The sequence below is a fragment of the Phocoena phocoena genome, chromosome 6 (assembly GCF_963924675.1).
Source record: "Phocoena phocoena chromosome 6, mPhoPho1.1, whole genome shotgun sequence".
Taxonomy (NCBI): Eukaryota; Metazoa; Chordata; class Mammalia; order Artiodactyla; family Phocoenidae; genus Phocoena; species Phocoena phocoena.
Genome location: NC_089224.1, coordinates 6,139,366 through 6,158,310, shown reverse-complemented (window position 1 = coordinate 6,158,310; position 18,945 = coordinate 6,139,366). Strand labels below are relative to the sequence as shown.

Below are 18,945 nucleotides of genomic sequence, written 5' to 3'. Positions count from 1 at the left end.
TTTCAAAAGTTTTGCACAATGGCGAGATGACAAACGGATGTGTCAAGATTGGCACATTGAGGACGGCAAACAGACACCTTGGTCAGGAAAGACATGCCTGTCTACTTTACATCTTTTATTCCCTCTTACACATGAAGATGCGGGATTCTGCAGAACTCTGCTTTTTGGACTATAAAGGAGTACTATAAATGGCTTTCACGAATTCATGAATTCTAAGGAGGGGAAGGAGTAAGAAGGCAAAAAATAATCGGAAATTCTGTTTCGTTCATTTAGCATCTTGACACAAAAAGACACACTCCCTCTGTGCCTGGTTTAAGAACAGTTTTCTGTTTTAAACCTGTTCTTACCCAGGTTTCTTCTCCAACACAGCACTGCGGAAAGCGCATTGCTTCTACATGAATAGCACCAAGGGATGCTCGACTTATTACATGGCTCAAAATCCCCTTTATTCTCTCGGGGCCCCTCACCTCCCCACTCCACCCACTACCCTGGCGACCAGAGGACGGAATGACGCCTCCATCAGAGGTGACTTTAATCTCGTCTTGCCTTTGAAGTACGAAGGTGACGTGGAGAGATTGGAAATTGCTGGCACGGAGGATTTTCACTTTTGGAGGTTCTCCTTCTTCTCCTTAGGTTGTCAGAAGAGATTGTTTCATATCTTGTTGGACTATGACATGGAATGTGGACCTGGCAGTCCTTTGGAATCACTCACCTGAAATTCATTACTCACACTGTCTTCCCGGCCAGGCTTTCCAGAGAGGCAGCCTCTGTGTGGCCGGCCAGGGAGTGGTGTGGAGACCCTTCCCCGTGTGGTGAAGGGGGGCCAGAACTTGGCCTGCCCATGGGGGCCTCTGGGCAGAGCTGTGAATGCAGAGGAGGTGACGGAGCCAGGATCCGCCATTCCTTCATCATTCACTCAATAAGCATTTATTGAGCACCCACTATATGCCAAACCCCGTTTCTAACTGCTGAAGGGCAGTAGTAACTCAGCAAATCAACAGAACCCTATGTCCTGGAACTGGCTTTCTAGGTAGGTGAGAAACACGATAAATACGTAGATGGCGTGGCTTGTTCTGTAGTGAGGGACGCTGACGAGCAGGAGAGAGCAGGGGAGGGGCGTTGGGAGTGGATGAGGATGGACAGCCCACTGTGCATTGCTGCCCATGACAGAGGGGACAGCCGGGGAGGGCTTTCCGAGAAGACAGTGCTTTTTGAGAAAGGGCCTGAAGGGAGTGAGGGAAGAGCCTTGGGATCTAAGCAGGAGGAACAGCAAGTGACAAGGCCCTGAGGTTGGCTTGTGCCTGGCCTGACGGGGAGCAGCGCTGAGGCCAGTGTCCCTGGAAAAAGGAAGCCGAGGGCTAACAGTAAGAGATGAGGTCGGAGGGGACGCAGCAGAGACCAGGTCGTTCAGGGTGCAGGTGAGGACTTTGACTTTGACCCCGAGAGAGCTGGTAGCTGTTGAAAGGTTCTGAGTGAGGCAGTGGCCTGATCTCCCGTTTCAAGTGGAGAATAAGCTAAGGGGCGGGGTGGGGGTGGGGCGGGGAAGAGAGGGATGAGTTAGGAGACACACACGACAACCAGCTGAATCTGTCAGGGAAACGAGTAGCAGTTTATAGGCTGTGTATGGTCTGTAACACATCCTTTCCAAGCTGGGTTCCAACGACCAGAGCCCAAGATTGCCTAAGCACTTGATTGTTTACCCAGAATCAGGCTGGCACAGAGGAGCAGGTGGGAAACTGTTCCAAGTACAAGTGCATGAAACAGCACATTACCCTGCTTCCTGGCACAGCGCTCCCATAAAGGAGTCTTGCGCTTTCAGTGCTGGAGGTTTGTGGTTCCTTCCTACCACTGCTTTTAAAGAACCACATAGTCTGCCTTTCCCTTGTCACTCTCTTATCAAAACAGCAAGTGACCTATTACATTTATGTAGGAGCTTGGTGTATTCGAGCCATTAATTTAAAGTTTATAGGAAACGAAACAGACCTTTTATGTACTAGATTGGATCCTGCAGCAGAAAGGGGACATTAGTTAAAAAAACAAACAAACAAACAAAACTGGTGAAATCTGATTGAAGTCAGTAGCCGAGTTCATAGTATCGTACCAATACTTATTACTTAGTTTAAATGTGCTATGGTTAAATGTATGGTGGCAAACGTAAGATGTTAACATTAGAAGAAATGGGTGAAAGGTGTATGTCAACTTTCTGTGCCTTCTTTGCAACTTTTCTGTATGTTTAAAATAATTCCAAAATAAAAAATTAATAAACAAAAGCTCTTTGTAGAGGGCCAAGGAATACATGAGGGAAACTTCGAATTTTTTTAGAATAAAATGGTCCACAGGTATATTCTGCACATTTAGCAATTTTTATCCACCATTAAGAAGCAGGTTATTACCCAATATATAGTTAGAAAATGGTCTTTCCTGTTCATCATTTCATATAGATTAAGCTGCATTTCAAATACTTCATTTGCCTCCTGCATTAAATGTCCAGGCATCACTTTTACTCTCAGGGATCTCCCCTGCTTGGGAAATAGATATTTTTCAATACACTTTACCAGCCCAAGCCCTGTCGCTTGCCGATTCCCCTTCCTTCTGTCTTCCTCCCACGTCTCGTCTTCATCCTTGCCGTGTACCACCCCTTCACTGAGCAAATGTAACTGAATGTAACTGGCGCTTGAACTACTTTGCCATTTTCTTCTTTCCCTAAACCTAAAGGTGACCTTACTTTGCTTTGCCGTTCTGAAGCTTTGGGGAAAGAAATTTGCCATTATATTAGAAGAAAATCTGATCTTCTCAATGTCTGATTGTTTAAACCAAGGATGATGAACTCAAATGTCTCTAGGGCCCAGGCAAACCACGTAAAGATGTGAGGTAGTCAAGAGTAATAGGTTGGGCTTCCCTGGTGGCGCAGTGGTTGAGAGTCTGCTTGCCGATGCAGGGGACGCGGGTTCATGCCCCAGTCCAGGAAGATCTCACGTGTCGCGGAGCAGCTGGGCCTGTGAGCCATGGCCGCTGAGCCTGCGCGTCCGGAGCCTGTGCTCCGCAACGGGAGAGGCCACAACAGTGAGAGGCCCACGTACAGCAAAAAAAAAAAAAAAAGAGTAATAGGTTAAAAACTGGCATCACCCACTGGCCATAAGATGGTTCTTATTATTCCTGGAAAGTTTTGTCTTTTCTAGAACCTCAGGGAAATTTTGAATCCGTTTCCATGCAAGATGCTTTCCCCGCCCCTCAAGATTCTTTATAAAGGCAGGTTATGGTTCAGTCAGGCAACGAGGGAAAATGCGATCAGTCACAGTTTAGGTAGTAGCCAGGTTGGAATAAAAAATTACGTTTCCACATAGGGAAAAAACTGATGAGATTTTAACCTCGTCCCGAATCACACAGTGATACTGGGAGGTCTTGGAGAGTTTTCTTTTCTTTTTTTTTCATGGCTTTTTTTCAAAGCCAATGTAATGTCTTTACTGCAAAGAGGGAACTTTACACCCCATTTTGAGGGAGCTAGTGCAGGGGCTCCGTGGGCCAGCTTCTAGGGCACTGGCTTGTGATGGGTTCCGCGAGGCCTCGCCTTTGTGCAGCCAGAGACAGATGGTGTTGTCTTCTTCACAGATGCAGCCCACCATGCCCTTCCTGGTGAGGAAGCAGACTAATGAGGGTCTTCCTCATTAGTACCGGAGGCTGCGTTCGGGGCGAGCGTATGGTACGGCTCCAGACCCTTGCGTGCAGGCAGCATGACCTCCCTCGGCAGCCCAGTCCCTGCTCATCCGCAGTAAGAGCACCACCTCCAGGCGCCATAGGGCGCACCACGGAGACTCCCCTGGGACCGCGGGCGCCCAGGGCCTGCGCGACCAGCGCTCCAGCCCCGCGGAGCTACCTTGAAGCCATCAGGCCAGCTACCAACAGCAGCGCTTCCGGGAGCTGGCTCCGGAGGCAGAAGGGACTTGGCAGGCAGGGCTTCTTTCCCCTCCGCGTGCTTGACTCTGCCGTGGGGCGGGGCCGCGGGCTCTTGGAGTTTCCTACTAAGTCGCTAAGGCAGGACTGTTTTTAGATTATTAGGGAAAGATGGCAGACATAACCCAAAAACTCGAAGAAGAAACTCACCTGCTTCTTGGGTAACAAATTCTTATGTCTTACAACACCTTAGACTAAGAAGGTTCTCTCTGGGGTCTACTTTAAATTGCTGCTGCTGTAAATTAAGCCCCTGGTAGATAACAAAAATGAATACCAGCAGAGTAATATTACTAATATTCCAGGGACGCTTTAGTGAAATCTTTAAGATGCAAAGGATCAGAGACCAAATTACTGAAACATCCACGATCAGGACCACGTGCATATACAAAAAAATATTAGGAGATGAAGCCTTGGTGCCAGCCTTCGCTCTGTCCTTCATGCCCGAGGTACTGCAGGTCAAGCAGAGGACCACCTGTCTACGGGCCCCTCAGCGAAACAAGCAGCGCACGTGTAACCTGCTGAACGCGTTTTCTGCCCGGAGCCAGGACGCTGGCTCACCCAAGGACGCTGTCCCAGCGCGCAGGCCTCCCCTGCCACGCCTGGGGGCCACCTGTTTTCAGAACTCTGCCAAGCCACAGACACTAACCGGACAAGCGCCTGTTCTCTCCACACCACAAAGTCAAGAACGACGATGGGAAGGCACCTGCACGACGGGAGACAGTCCGCTCCTGAGCGTGGGGATGGCGCCAGCATCCCTCCCCACCGCCCCCGCGCCCCCCCCCCCCGCGCCCCCTGCTACGAGCAGATTAAATTGCAGACTAAATTCACCTCATGCAATTTGAGTCCTTGCTCCAGCACACCCTCTCCTAAGAGGAAAAGGCCACAGTAACAAGACTGAACAGAACTGAACCCAGCACAAAAGTCCTTTATATGCCAAAATATAGATGCTTTAAATTGGGCAACTGGGGCCTTTCAGCTCTTTCCGTTTTAGATCATGAAGTAAAATTTAAAAGAAGCGCTCAGAGGCGGAAAGGTTGGTGCTTATCTAAGGAACCCATGAGGTCCCACATTTGTCCCAGTTCAGGGTATTGTGGAAAAGCGCATCTTCTTTTTTTATTTTTTTATTTTTTTTATTTTTTTAAGCGCATCTTCTTGATTCTGCATTGCACACCTGGTTAGGAAAGCCGCCCAGCCCCATCGGGGCACCTCGTCCTTGCACACGCCCATGGCAACCAGGCTGCGCGCGCGCGGACAGGGAGGGATTTTACCGTGGACATCGGGTCGCATTTATGTACACAAGAGCACGACGGACACTTTCATTCTCTGCAAGCTCTTAGGGCAATTTCACTAATCTCAAATAAACAGTTTCCAGGCGCATTTTTTTTTTTTTTTTTTTTTTTTTTTTTTTTTGCATTACGCGGGCCTCTCACTGCTGTGGCCTCTCCCGCTGCGGAGCACAGGCTCCGGACGCGCAGGCCCAGCGGCCATGGCCCACGGGCCCAGCCGCTCCACGGCACGTGGGATCCTCCCAGACCGGGGCACGAACCCGCGTCCCCTGCATCGGCAGGCGGACCCTGAACCACTGCGCCACCAGGGAAGCCCCCAGGCGCATTTTTAAAGAATCAATTTGGGGAGTCAACAGTGGCCAGGGGTTCCAGGGGTGAGCTGAATGCCCTTCCCCAGCAATTCCTACAGAGGACATATATTTATGGGAGATCATTTCAGCTGACCCTGGCCGCAGGGCAAGGGAGCTGAGGGTTTCAGCAGCCCACTCCCACCCCCAGGGGGCGCCTCACCTCCCCCCAGGCTGCGGGTAGGGGCTCCACTGGAGGGTAGTACTCGGGCACGTCCCAGGCCACCGCCGCCATGAACCACTTGAAGTCCTTGCACTTGAGCTGTCTGCGCAGCTCCTTCTGCGCGGAGAGGTCCCCCGTGGACAGGTGCCGGTACTCCGGGCGCCGCTGGTAAATGTACTCGGCAAACTCATCCATCCAGGTCTCCGCCACCCGCTTCAGGTTCTGTGCCGCAGAAAAGAGGGTCAGTTATTGGCTTGTGCCCGCAAAGGTGGATTTTAGTTGCCCTCCAAAAGGACAAAGAAAGAAAAGAAATCAATCTCAGGAAGCTCTAGTTAGGAGTTTTCCTAACTGCGAGGGGTGTGAGATGATTAGCCCGAGACCTTGCACACATTTCTGCTTCTGGCATGGGGTCCAACTGCCAATTAGAGAATTCACCAGAGCCAGTAAAAAAAATAACCCAGCTTGCAATCCCCTCTGCTTTCTCATCCCTCCTGTTATTTCACGGTGACAAATTCTTTGTTTTTCACATAGAGCTACAGGAGTTGGGCCTGGAGATGATGACATTGCTCTTAGGCATCAAATTGCTTAAACCCTTTCAAGGAACAGTGAGGGATCTTGGAAAGAATGAGGACAAACAAGCTGTTATTCTCTCAGTTACAGCGAGAGAGCCCAGTATTAACTAAATTCAAGACTTTGTGTTCTGGTGATGCTTTGGGCCACCGGATGCCCAGGAGAATTTAGTAATTCACTGCACAGTGAAGTCGGGCTAAGGAAGCACCAGGGGGCCAGTCTTCTCTGCAGATGGAGCCATGGGGGGAGGGAGCACGCACACTCCTTAGTGGCAGGGAGTGCGGGTGTTCAGGGTAGGAAGCTCAGCCCTTTCCCCAGTTTTGAGACTGAGCTAGGAACTTACACACTCTGGGCCTCAGATTCCTTGCCTGAAGAAGGAACATAGCAGAATGTCCCTCCATCAGGGGAGTGGTTGTAAGGTTAAGTAAAGTAACACCTGTCAGGGGCTTCGGCTAGTACCTGGCTCACAGTAGGCACTATGGCTATTAGAGCTATTGTACCTAGTAGAATAATATTACTGCAGCATTGGAAGACAGAACGCCTGGGTGTTGGGCTTGGCCATGGGTGAAATGACTTGTTCTTTGGTCTTGGAGAAGGGCCGTGGCTGCCATGAGGTGTTCTCTGACACTCCTTCACCCCTCGGTGCTGAGTGGTAGAGAGAACGCTGCCATGTCTGGAGCATCAGTTCTGATGCTTCTTAGGAGGGTGTCCCACAAGCTGTAGTTCTTGTTGTTTTGTGTTCAGATTCCTTATTTGAAGCCCCCAGCTGGTGTGAATATTGACCCTTTCCAGCCTCTCATTTGCACTTAGAAGGTAATGTGAGCAGAATGTCTGGGAACTTGAATAAGACCCAGATACACCCAGATACAAGTGACTAAAGTAAAAACTAGGGATGTTTAGGAAAATTGCTTTGTCTTAAAAATTGCTACGGAATCCTAAATAGGGCCTGAAACTGTGCCTAGAGGTCCACTGGATTTGAAGACAGAGTCTCCAGATACCCTATCCCTAGTGGAATTGTACCCTTTTCTTTTTTCCCCATCACCCCTACCTCCAGCATCCCCGGGGGGCCTCTCCCACCTCATCCCCCGTGGACTCCTTGGTTAGCACATGTAGGGCTCAGTTAATCGGCAAGATGCAGAGAAGACACAGTGCCATGAAGACTACTCTGATTTCTTGGTTGCCTCTGTGTTCCTTCCTTTCGAAGCTTCCTGACGTGGAGAGAGTAAGGCTTGTTCCCTGAGGTGTTATTATTATTTGCTATCACTGTGCTGTCTGCCATCCCACTGGCATTGCCTGGCCCAGAACACCTTCTTTTCTCTGAGTCCAGTTTGCTTTGACAGATGATCAGAGTCGACGTTGTTCTGTTATAGTCTAGCCCTCGCCACAGACTCTGAGCTGCCCCATTTGTTTGGAGAAAGAAAAAGAAACGTGATATTTGGAGGTTCCTGCTCTGTCCTGGCACCAGGTACCATGTGCACACGTAACGTCCAAGTAGGAGTCTTCAGTATCACTTTGCCATTTACCTTTCATTCTGACAAATGTTCGGGATGAAATGCGCTCTGTTGTCATTTGTCCTTGGACAGACAGTTTTTATGGTTAGCAACAAGGCTCAAAGATAGAATGGAAAAAAGTTGGTTGATAATATTAAAACTTTATTTGTATTCAAATTAGATTTTTGGCTGTAGTTTCAACTTTTCTCCTATATTCCAATTATTAGGTAAAGTGAAAATATTTAATTTTCACCTACTTTGTACTTCTCTCATAAACAAAAATGAATATAGATAAGAAAATAGCAAAAAACAGAGGCAAAGAGCAGAGGAGAATTACCCAGGAATAATGAGAAAGTGATTTATTAAGTGGAGACATGCCTTAAAATTTTTGATAGCTTGCAAGAAAGATTTGTCACTAAGAAACCTATTTGACTTGGGTAAATAAGCACTTTTAGACTATAAGTGCTGTGAAGTTAGGGATAGATAGTGTTTTGGGTTTTGTTTTAAATTAAAAGGCCCTAGCACATGTGTGTGCTCATCTGGCCATGCTAATTGTGGAGTTAAGAAAAGACCATTTATCAAATGAATATGAAGAAATTCCTAGCGTGTGCATGTATCTGTTGATAAAGGCACTGAAATAAAAACAATATTTTAAAAAGCACTGTTGCTAAAGGGTAGATATTTGTTGCTTTGGGTTTTTGAAATAGAAATAGTAATTATTGTGAAAACTCAAAGAAGAACTGACCAGTTCAGATGCGTTCAATTGGAAATGGCTGCAACGGTCAGGATGAATGTTTGCCAGAATAAATGACATGAATAAGTGGAAGAGGCAGGAGATGGCAAGTTGGAAGATTGTCAGCAACGTCAGGGAAGCTGCAGGGTAGTTAACCTGGGAACCAGGCAGGTAGCTTTTGCCTTTTCACATCCTGTTCAAATCGAACTACTTGATCGAAGGTTAGGTTTGCGGATTTCCCAAATGCTCCAAAGAAAGCGGGAAGATCATGGACATACCCCAGGGATAAGGAATGTCAAATCATGGAGCCCTTTTGCGGTAGCTTTCAGGAGATGAGGAAAGAGAACCAGCAGAATAATTGCAAAAACTAATTGCCGGTGTCTCTCCAGCAAGGAGGGTTACGTGAACATTTTGACATACTTGTGGATCCTGACCGTTTTCATGTTCTGATGACTCATCGGACATCCTCCACTGCAGATGCTCTGTTCTCTGAATGGAGTTTCCCGCCAGGAGGAAACTTTCTCAAGTGTCAATTATTATAGTCAAGGGACAGTCTAGAGTGGTGCAGGTGACTGGCCAAATCATATCATTCTGAAGGCATTGTTCCAGAAATAACAATACACTATGTGAATCTAACCCTGTCATTGTGTATCAGTACTTAGCTTTGGGGAAACCATTGGAACCTCAGCTGAGAAATGTTATAAGCAGTTGCAAGAAGCATTTCATTGGTCTTTCATAGATGGTAGAATAAATCCACCCACTGCAGGAAATAGAGCAATCTCATACGGGAACACATGTATCTCTACACTCAAATACATGGAGGTGATGGGGTAGGAGCAAAGCAGTATTTCTCACCTAAACATTCATCGCTGGGTGCACAGGGACAGAACCGTGAAACGGACATCCCAATGACACATCTTGCCCGTGATGGTAACAAAGAGAAAAGGAAATCAATCTGAGTTGGCCCATCTCTCCTGAGATTGAATAAACGTTGGTGATGGTGCTAAGATGTTAAAAATTAGTTATGAAGAGGAAAGAAAGAAGGAAGTTCGGACACTGGGAGATCTATACATGCAATCATTCTTTCCCAAACTCTCAGGAGTTGGGTATAAAAGTTGCCTTATATATGTGGAGCTAGGTGTTAGCTGGGATTCCTGGTTTTTGAGACTTAAATGAAATTGCATTAACCCCAAATGACACATTCCTGTCTTCCTTAAGATTTGTGCGGCTTCCCGGGGATGTGGGTTCCCACATTCATCCTTCACTTTGATGTCCTGTTTGGGGATCCTTCCTTCTTTCCTGCTGGCATCCCGCCCGGGGCTTGCTCGCTACCTCGGTCATGCCGAGCTGAGTGGGTCACACACCCACTGTTCCTCACCTCTCAAACACGTCTCGGGTAGATGAGCGAGGCCTAGACTTGGAAGGTGTGAGGGCAGTGGCAGAGACAAAGCTGACGACAGGAAGATGGAAGCTCTGACTTCTTTCATATTCTTTAGCTCCTATAGAGAATTTCTTCCTGGACAAAATTTCCTCCCTGTCCTTTGGCCTCCTGACATGTGCTGTCCTCAGTATTTCCCTCTTATGTCTCTCTTGCAGGGCTGTACCAGAATATGTCATTCCTTCTTCCTTTTCATGCCGAGTAAGTCAGCTTTCTCACTACCTGTCTCTGCTTCTCCTGGCCAGATGCTGAGGCTTACCTTTCCATAACCAACAAGTCCTTTCCAGGTGTTTTGCTAAACAAAGGTCATTCCCCTAAAAGAAATTAAACAGCTGGTTCTTGAATTACGCCCACCCAACTTTTGGTCGCATACTGGCTGGTGGCCTGCTATTGAAGACATTCCACAGTAGGTCCCTAAGTGTCCTCTCCAGTTTTATTCTCCTCCACGGAACTCTGCTCAGGAGATCTGCTCTGGTCATTGCCACTCCTTGTTAATGAAACAAGGAGGCCACCGGACTGAGGTGGCTCTAATGCCTTGGTGGCCTGTGTAAGCAAACCGAAATGTAGCTTGTAAACGCCTCCAGGTTACAAGATCAAAACCTAAGGCCAGGGCCTTCCCTGGTTGCGCAGTGGTTAAGAATCTGCTTGCCAATGCAGGGGACACAGGTTCGAGCCCTGGTCCGGGAAGATCCCACATGCTGTGGAGCAGCTAGGCCCGTGAGCCACAACTACTGAGTCTGCGCTCTAGAGCCTGCAAGACACAGCTCCTGAGCCCCCGTGCCACAACTACTGAGCCTGCGCTCTAGAGCCCGCGTGCCACAACTACTGAAGCCCACACACCTAGAGCCTGTGCTCCACAACAAGTCACTGCAATGAGAAGCCCGAGCACCGCAATGAAGAGTAGCCCCCGCTCGCCGCAACCAGAGAAAGCCCGCCCACGTGCAGCAACGAAGACCCAACGCAGCCAAAAATAAATAAATTAAAAACGAAATACAGAAACCCTAAGGCCAGCCCATCACAACCAACCAACCAGCTTTCAGCTACAGCCCATCAATGATTTCCTTCCTTTGCTTCTGCTGTTTCTCTGATCTGTGTAAGTCTTTCCCCAGCTCCTGTGGGTGGAGCATTTCTAACCACTTCCTGTCTGGCGCTGACTAATTTGAATTGATTTTTGCTTAGATAAACTCTTAAAAATTTTGTCTCATTTTATGTTTTTACACAGGGAACCTACTTATACTAAAGAATTTATCCGGAATTCAAATTTAACTGGGCGCCCTGTATTTTTATTTGCTGAATCTGGCAACCCTACTCCCGACGTCCATAATAGGCATATAATATACGCCCCATGAATGTTTCTGAATTGATTAAGTGGCTGTACGTGCAGAGTCTGGCATATTTTGATGCTGTTGCCAATACAGAGTGAATGCTTTGCTTTGGTGGAAATCATTCCAGAGAAGCTTCAAGCTCTCTGCACAGAAGCCTGCTATGACACACAGTTGACCTAAATATGCTTCCCAGTCCCACTGCTTTTCTGTTTCTAATGAGGGTGGGGTGTCCTGCTGGCCCTCTACCTGTGAAGCAAGCAGGGGGGGCAGCCACGGGCTCATGACAACAGCAGTGCTCACGGGTAGCTAGAGGTGAGTGTGCCACGTGGCTGGAACTGACAATTTATGGCTCACTGTTGGTTAAACTCAGTCAGAAAATAAGTAGATGAAGACCTCTGTCTCTGCACCCCTGGGCTGAGCTCCGTCCCGGCTCCTAGTGTAGTGTGGACAAAGGGGAGTTGGGGAGAGGGTTCGATCCCATTCAAGGTGGGTCCAAGAGGTTTTCACCCACTAGGGTTGCACCCAGCATGGGACTCCTGTAACAGAGGAAGGTAGCTCCTGTGGCTGAGGAAGACCTTTATTTTCTGGTGTACGAAGCAAATGAAGGATTTCTCTATTTCTCTGTTTTCAAAAGCTGCAGACCTTTGTTCGTCTTGAATGACAATGAAATAAAAACTGTTATGCTGAGCATCTCTGTGCACACGACATTGAGAGCCTCCCCTGTTTTTATGTCACCCCCTGTGCTTCCTTGTGTAACGACAAGCCCCCGTATTCAACCCAAAGTGGTATTAACGTCTCCCTTCTCTGTGTTGCCCAAATCATTATTAACTCACGTAACACATTCAGCCCTGTAGTAGAGACCTTTAGAATTCGAGTCGTTTTCAGTGCATTCTCCAGTGCTACATCTTTCCTTAATTCTAATACTCATCGGGTGTCTGAATTGATAGTTTACCAGGAACACTTAATCACTTTGCTACCTCAGTCATGGGAACAGATTTCAGCTTTGACTGATCATCTTCACCATAAAGCATGAAGAAAGTAGATATTTCTATTAAGCCTGCTGCTTCACCAAATGACACAAGTCTATCCACTAATTTTTTTTTCCCCCCAGCAACACTTTAGACCCTATGGCTCCAGTATCCTGAAAATTCAATCCCTATTCTGTTTCTGAGCATATTATCTGGGGGCTGATTGTTTCTCCGGCCGGCAGGCCACCCTGTGCATGTGAATTACCTGGGCCACCTCACCTCAGTCGCGTGTTTCTGCTTCTTTGTGGCGGGTGCAATCATACGTGCCCACTGGTGTGACCCCAGTGCACACGCTGCGCTTGAGTCAATGTTAAGCTATTGTATTATGGTGGCTTGAGTAATAGATTTCTCTTTCTTCAGCTATCATTTTTTCCGGTGGTTTTTCCAGAAATTGCTGATAACCAGCAAAGCCAGTCTCACCAGCAAGGTGCGTATTTGTCACAGTCACTTCTCCAGCAAGGAATCGCACCACTCTCCCATGACTCTGAAACTTCTGCTTTGATTGAAATGCGTTTCTTTTCTCCTCTTTGTAGCTTAAGAGCACTTCAGTAGCTCCTGAGTCCCGCCCCAAAGCCCTCTTATCACTGATGATGTGATAAATGTCATCATGGCTACAGCTCAAAAGAGGATCTTTTTCAGAGAGCCTCAACTCAGCACAATTATTTAGCCCAGCGGTATTTTTCTCTGATCTAGAGACTTCTTTGAAGTCAGTGGGATGCGTTCAGCATGAGGAGAGGATGACTAATCTCGTCCTAAAAAGAGGCTTCTCTGACAGGCAATTTCCTCTCTCTTCTTCCCCAAGGCTGTGCAGGCTGTCTGCAAGTGGTTACATGCTCTTGGCTGGTTTGATATAATTATATCTCTATTATATTTTTTGGCCAAATATTTTGGATATTTATGGTAGTGTTTCTGATAGCATTTGATGTAGGCTTTAGATATAGAACAAACAAAAACTAACTCCCCAAATTATTTAACTACCTATCTTATTAAAAATGCACGTAAGCCTAATTTTAAAATGGTTTTATTGAGGAATAATTGATAGGCAATAAACTACTCGAGTTTAAAGTGTACAATTTGGTATACTTTGACATGTGTATGTATTACTGAAACCATCATTGCAATCAAGATAATGAACATATCCATCACCTCCAATCGTTTCCATATGCCTCTTTGAAATCTCTCTTCCATCTCCTTTCTTAGGCACTTCTACCATCCCCAGGCAATCACTGATCTATTCAAAAAACTTTTTTTATTAAGACTTTATGTCTTTAGAGCAGTTTTTGGTTCACAGCAATGTTGAGGGGCAGGGGCAGAGATTTCCCATGTGCGTCCTGCCTCTAGAGACGCATAGCCTCTCCCACTATCCATATCCCCACAGCGTGGTACATGTATTATAGGAACACACCATAATCACACAAAGTTCACAGTTTACATTAAGGGTCACTCTTGGTGTTATACACTGATCTACTTTTCATCACTATAATTTAGTTTGCATTTTCTAGAATTCTAAATATAATCATAAAATACGTGCTTTTTGTCTGGCTTCTTTCACCTAGTGTAATTATTTTGAGGCTCACCCACGTAGTTGCATGTACTACTTTTTATTATATTTTATAGACTACATATGGATAGACCACAATTTGTTTATCCATTTACGTGTTGATGGGCAACACAGAAATACAAAAGATCATAAGAGACTACTGTGAAAAATTGTATGCCAGCAAACTGGGCAACCTAGAATAAACTGATAAATTTCTAGAAATGTATAATCTACCAAGACTGAACCGTGATGAAATAGAAAATCTGAACAGACTGATTACTAGTAAGGAGATGGAACAGGTAATCAAAAACATTCCAACAAGCAAAAGTCCAGGACCAGTGGCTTCACTGGTGAATTCCACCAATTATTCAAAAAAGAATTGGTACCAATTTTTCTCAAACTCGCCCCAAAAATAGAAGAGAACTCTTCCAAACTCATTTTACGAGGCCAGCATTACCCCGATACCAAAACCAGACAAGGATGCCACAGGAAAAGAAGAATTACAGGCTGGTGTCCCTGATGAACATAGATGCAAAATTCCTCAACAAAATATTAGCAAACCAAAATCAGGAATACATTAAGAGGACCACATACCATGATCAAATGGGGTTTATTCCAGGAATGCAGGGATGGTTCAACATTTACAAATCAGTCAGTGTGATATACACCACATAACAAAATAAAGGGTAAAAAAATCATACGATCATCTCAATAGCTGCAGAAAAAGCATTTGATAAATTTAACGTACATTTATAATAAAAGCTCTCAGCAAAGTGGGTATAAAGGGAATGTTCCTCAACATAATAAAGGCTACATATGACAAGCCCACAGCCAATATCATACTCAACAGTGAAAAGCTGAAAGGATTTCTTTTAAGATCAGGAGCAAGACAAGGATTCCCACTCTCATCACTTTTATTCGACATAGTATTGGAAGTCCTAGCCACAGCAATTAGATAAGGAAAAGAAATAAAAGGAATCCAGATTGGAAAGGAAGAAGTAAAACTGTCACTATTTGCAGATGACATGATACTACATATATAAAATCCTGAAGACCCAATTAAAAAACTGTTAGAACTAATACATAAATTCAGTAAAGTTGCAGGATACAAAATCAATACACAAAAGTCTGTTGCATTTCTATACACTAATAATGACCTATCAGAAAGAGAAATGTAAAAAGAATCTCATTTACAATTGTATCAAAAGAATAAAATACCTAGGAATAAACTTAACCAAGACCTGCCTATCGAAAACTGTAAGATATTAATGAAAGAAACTGAAGAAGACACAAATAAATGGACAGATATTCCATCCTCTTGGATGGGACGAATTTAACAAACATAACTCTGAAATATTGCAGGTTTGGTCCAGACCACCACAATGAAGCAACTGTCACAATAAAATGAGTCACATGAATTTTCTGATTTCTCAGTTCGTATAAAAGTTATGTTTACACTATACTATACTGTAAAGTTATTTACACTGTAGTATATACTATACTATACTATATACTATACTATAAAGTTATTATTTATACTATGCTGTAGTCTATTAAGTGTGCAATAGCATTATGTATAAAAAATGTACATACCTTAATTAAAGCTACTTTTTTGCTAAAACATGCTAATCGTCATCTGAGCCTTCAGCAAGTCATAACCTTTTGGCTGGTGGAGGGTCTTGCCTTGATGTTGATGGCTGCTGACTGGTCAGGGCAGGGGTTGCTGAAGGCTGGGGTAGCTGTGACGGTTTCTTAAAATAAACAACAGTGGAGTCTGCCACGTCCATTGACTCTTCCTTTCACAGATGATTTCTCTGAAGCACGACATGCTGTTGGATAGCATTTTCCCCACAGTAGAACTTCCTTCAAAACTGGAGTCCATCTTCTCAAACCCTGCCGCTGCTTTATCAGCTGAGTTTATGTCATTTTATGAATCCTTTGTTGTCATTTCAACAATCTTCACAGCATCTTCACCAGGAGTAGATTCCATCTTAAGAAACTACTTTCATTGCTCATCCCCAAGAAGCAACTCCTCACCCATTCAAGTTTTATCATGAAACTGCAGCAATTCAATCACATCTTCAGGCTCCACTTCTAATTCTAGTTGTCTTTCTCTTTCTACCGCATCTCCCCCTACTTCCTCCACTGAAGTCTTGAACCCCTCAAAGTCATCCCTGAAGGTTGGAATCAACTTCTTTCAAACTCCTTTTTTTTTTTTTTTTTTTGCGGTACGCGGGCCTCTCACTGCCGTGGCCTCTCCCGTTGCGGAGCACAGGCTACGGACACGCAGGCTCAGCGGCCATGGCTCACGGGCCCAGCCGCTCCACGGCATGTGGGATCTTCCCGGACCGGGGCACGAACCCGTGTCCCCTGCATCAGCAGGCAGACTCTCAACCACTGCGCCACCAGGGAAGCCCCAAACTCCTTTTTAACGCTGATATTTTGACCTCTTCCCACGAATCGTGAATGTTCTTAATGGCAACTAGAATGGTGAATTCTTTCCAGAAAGTTTTTATTTACTTTGCCCAGATCTATCAGAGGAATCACCATCTATGGCAGCTATAGCCTTAGGAAACGTTTTTCTTAATAAGACTTGAAAGTAGAAATTACTCCTTGATCCATGGGCCACAGAATGAACATTGTGTTAGCAGGCATGAAAACAACATTAATCTCATTGTTCGTCTCCATCAGAGCTCTTGGATGACCAGGTGCATTGTCAATGAGCAATAATATTTTACAAAGCATCTTTTTCTTGAGCAGCAGGTCTCAACAGTGGACTTAAAATATTCAGTAAACCATGTTGTAAACAGAGGTGCTCTCTTTTTATCTTTCATAGTTTCTGTGGGTCAGGAACTTGGGAGTGGTTTGACTAGGCAATGTGGCTTCTATTTCTCATGAGTTTCAGTTGGATTTTGGCTGACGAACCAGTCATCTTAAGCCTCAAAGGGGGCTGGAAGATCTTCCAAAGTGGCTCCCTCACGTGTCTGGCAAACCGGTGCTTGCTATTGGTAGGAGGACTCAGTTTCCTCCATGTGGGCCTCTTTACAGGGCTGTGTGAGTTTCCATGTCATGACATGGTGGCAGGCCTCCCCCAAAGCCAGCCATCCAAGAGATCAAGGTGGAAGCTGCAGTGCCTTTTATGACCTAGCCTCAGAAGCAAAAATAGGATGACAGGGCAAAAAAACATGCTTTCTGTTTCGTTTTGTCTTATGTTTCTCATCCTGTAAGACCGTATTTGGCTGAGATTGAGGGTCAGAACATGATGGAATTATTTTTCATGACCTAAAAAAAAATGATGAGAAAGTGGAGATAACCAGTTGTTGTGGGAATTGTCGAAGGGGTGCCGATAGAAACAGAAGTCTCTGTGTTCCAGTGAGGAAGTATGGCCCACAGCTAGATGATGGCCAGCCTGTCTGAGTCTATCCAGGACCCAAACAAGTTCTGGCACATTGAGGACCGAAGAGCTGGTTCCTCCAGAGGCAACACCACAAGCTAGAAGTTGATGCTGTTACTGGGAATGATGTTGGTGGTGTGGCTTCTCCCATGACTTTACGTGGCGGGGTGGGGGGGTGGGCAGAGGCAAGCGGGAGCACAAGGCAAAGGGCAGATCTTACGTGCTGCAGAGTGGGGACTTCCTCTGACAAAGAGGTATGTGAGCACGCAGAGGAAGACTTTGGGGGCGTCTAGAGACACCTGGGAATGATGGGAAGGGCGTTCACCTGGCAGTCAAGCCCATGGTGTCTCCTGCTATCACAACCTGAGTGCAAAGGACAGTGTGATCTCATTTGTGGATGATGATTATTGATCCATTTGCTATATATATCGCATATCATGTATATATGTCACAACCAGCATCTTCTAACCATCAGCCAAGGAGAGTATCTAGTGTTTTGTTCCTCCACAAGAACACCCAGAGCAAGCAGTCCAACAAATTGTGATGGAACTAAATGGTGCTGAAGCATTGTTCTATCTGTTATTAGAAGACCCTGTTTTAGTTTCCATACTTTCAAAAAAGGCAAAAAAAAAATCTTTATGTTTTTAACAGCTCACGCAGGGTTCTTAAGTTGAAAACTACATCTGTTCAAAGTTTAGGCAATCTGTGAAATTTTATTTTTATAAAGCCTTTTCCAAATTAGAACACCAAGAGCATCCGGACACCACAAAGCCACCCATTGGTTTCTGACCATTTCTCAGTTTATAGAGTAGCAAGTGGAACTGTTTTCTCCACCTCAAATGACATGAGAAAGGAAACGTGCTTGGGCTGGAATTGTAGCTGGAGATGGAATTCTTGCCATGAACTAATAAACAACTGGAAACAAGGGTGATTAGAATGGAAATGACACAGCAGAGGCCTCCAGCAGCGTCACTCTGCATTTACACATCTCAGGGTAAGAAGCTAATTCCCCTGAATGAGTCCCTCTGAGCCAGGCGCTCGTGCGATTTCATCGTCCAGTTGAGGTCCTAAAAGGCAGAGTCACAAAGCAGCCAGTTCTGCTCCCTCTTGCAAGAGTTGCAGTTTTGGTTATGGAGATTATGGCAAACTTGTGGGAGTTTGGGGGAAAAGTACATAGAGGAAATAAGAAGAAGACCAAACAAAAAGTTAGTTTTGAGAAGTTTGGTGGGAAATTGCTGAATTTTAAAGTAATGTTGTCTTTACCTCGCATATTTTGTTCACGAAACTTTCAAATGGTAAGAGACTGTACCCATCGGTGATTTGCTACTTCACTTTCTGTTTTGGTGTCTATGTTTGGTATGAAAATTCTATGCTTTACCTCCATATTATTTAAGCATTTTAGAGACAAAGTGTGATTCTGTTGTTTTTTGTTAAATGAAGAGCTAAAAAACATGGATGCTTAAAATTCTCAGACCACTGGGGTAGGAATTAAGGGAGCAAGTGAGGGTCAAGCCGTGGGGAACACATTTGTGTTTCACGTTTTCCCATCTCCTCTCCCTAGGTCCTTGGCAGATGGATTAGTTTTACTTTTCCTTATTTTCCTCACATGCAAAACAAGCGGTAGAAAAAGGGACATCATTGAAGGTTAGTATGAGTGCTGTACAGGCAGAAACTTATCTC

At 45.4% G+C, this 18,945-nt stretch overlaps 1 protein-coding gene across 1 annotated transcript in view; it reads right to left on the bottom strand.

The window, feature by feature from the left end:
• Positions 1 to 18,945, bottom strand: part of GALNTL6 (polypeptide N-acetylgalactosaminyltransferase like 6) — a 1,146,418-nt gene that overhangs the window by 56,640 nt on the left and 1,070,833 nt on the right. Inside the window, exon 9 of the mRNA XM_065878925.1 lies at positions 5,748 to 5,969. Coding sequence (XP_065734997.1) covers positions 5,748 to 5,969 — 222 coding nt within the window. The remainder of the gene's footprint in view (positions 1 to 5,747; positions 5,970 to 18,945) is intronic.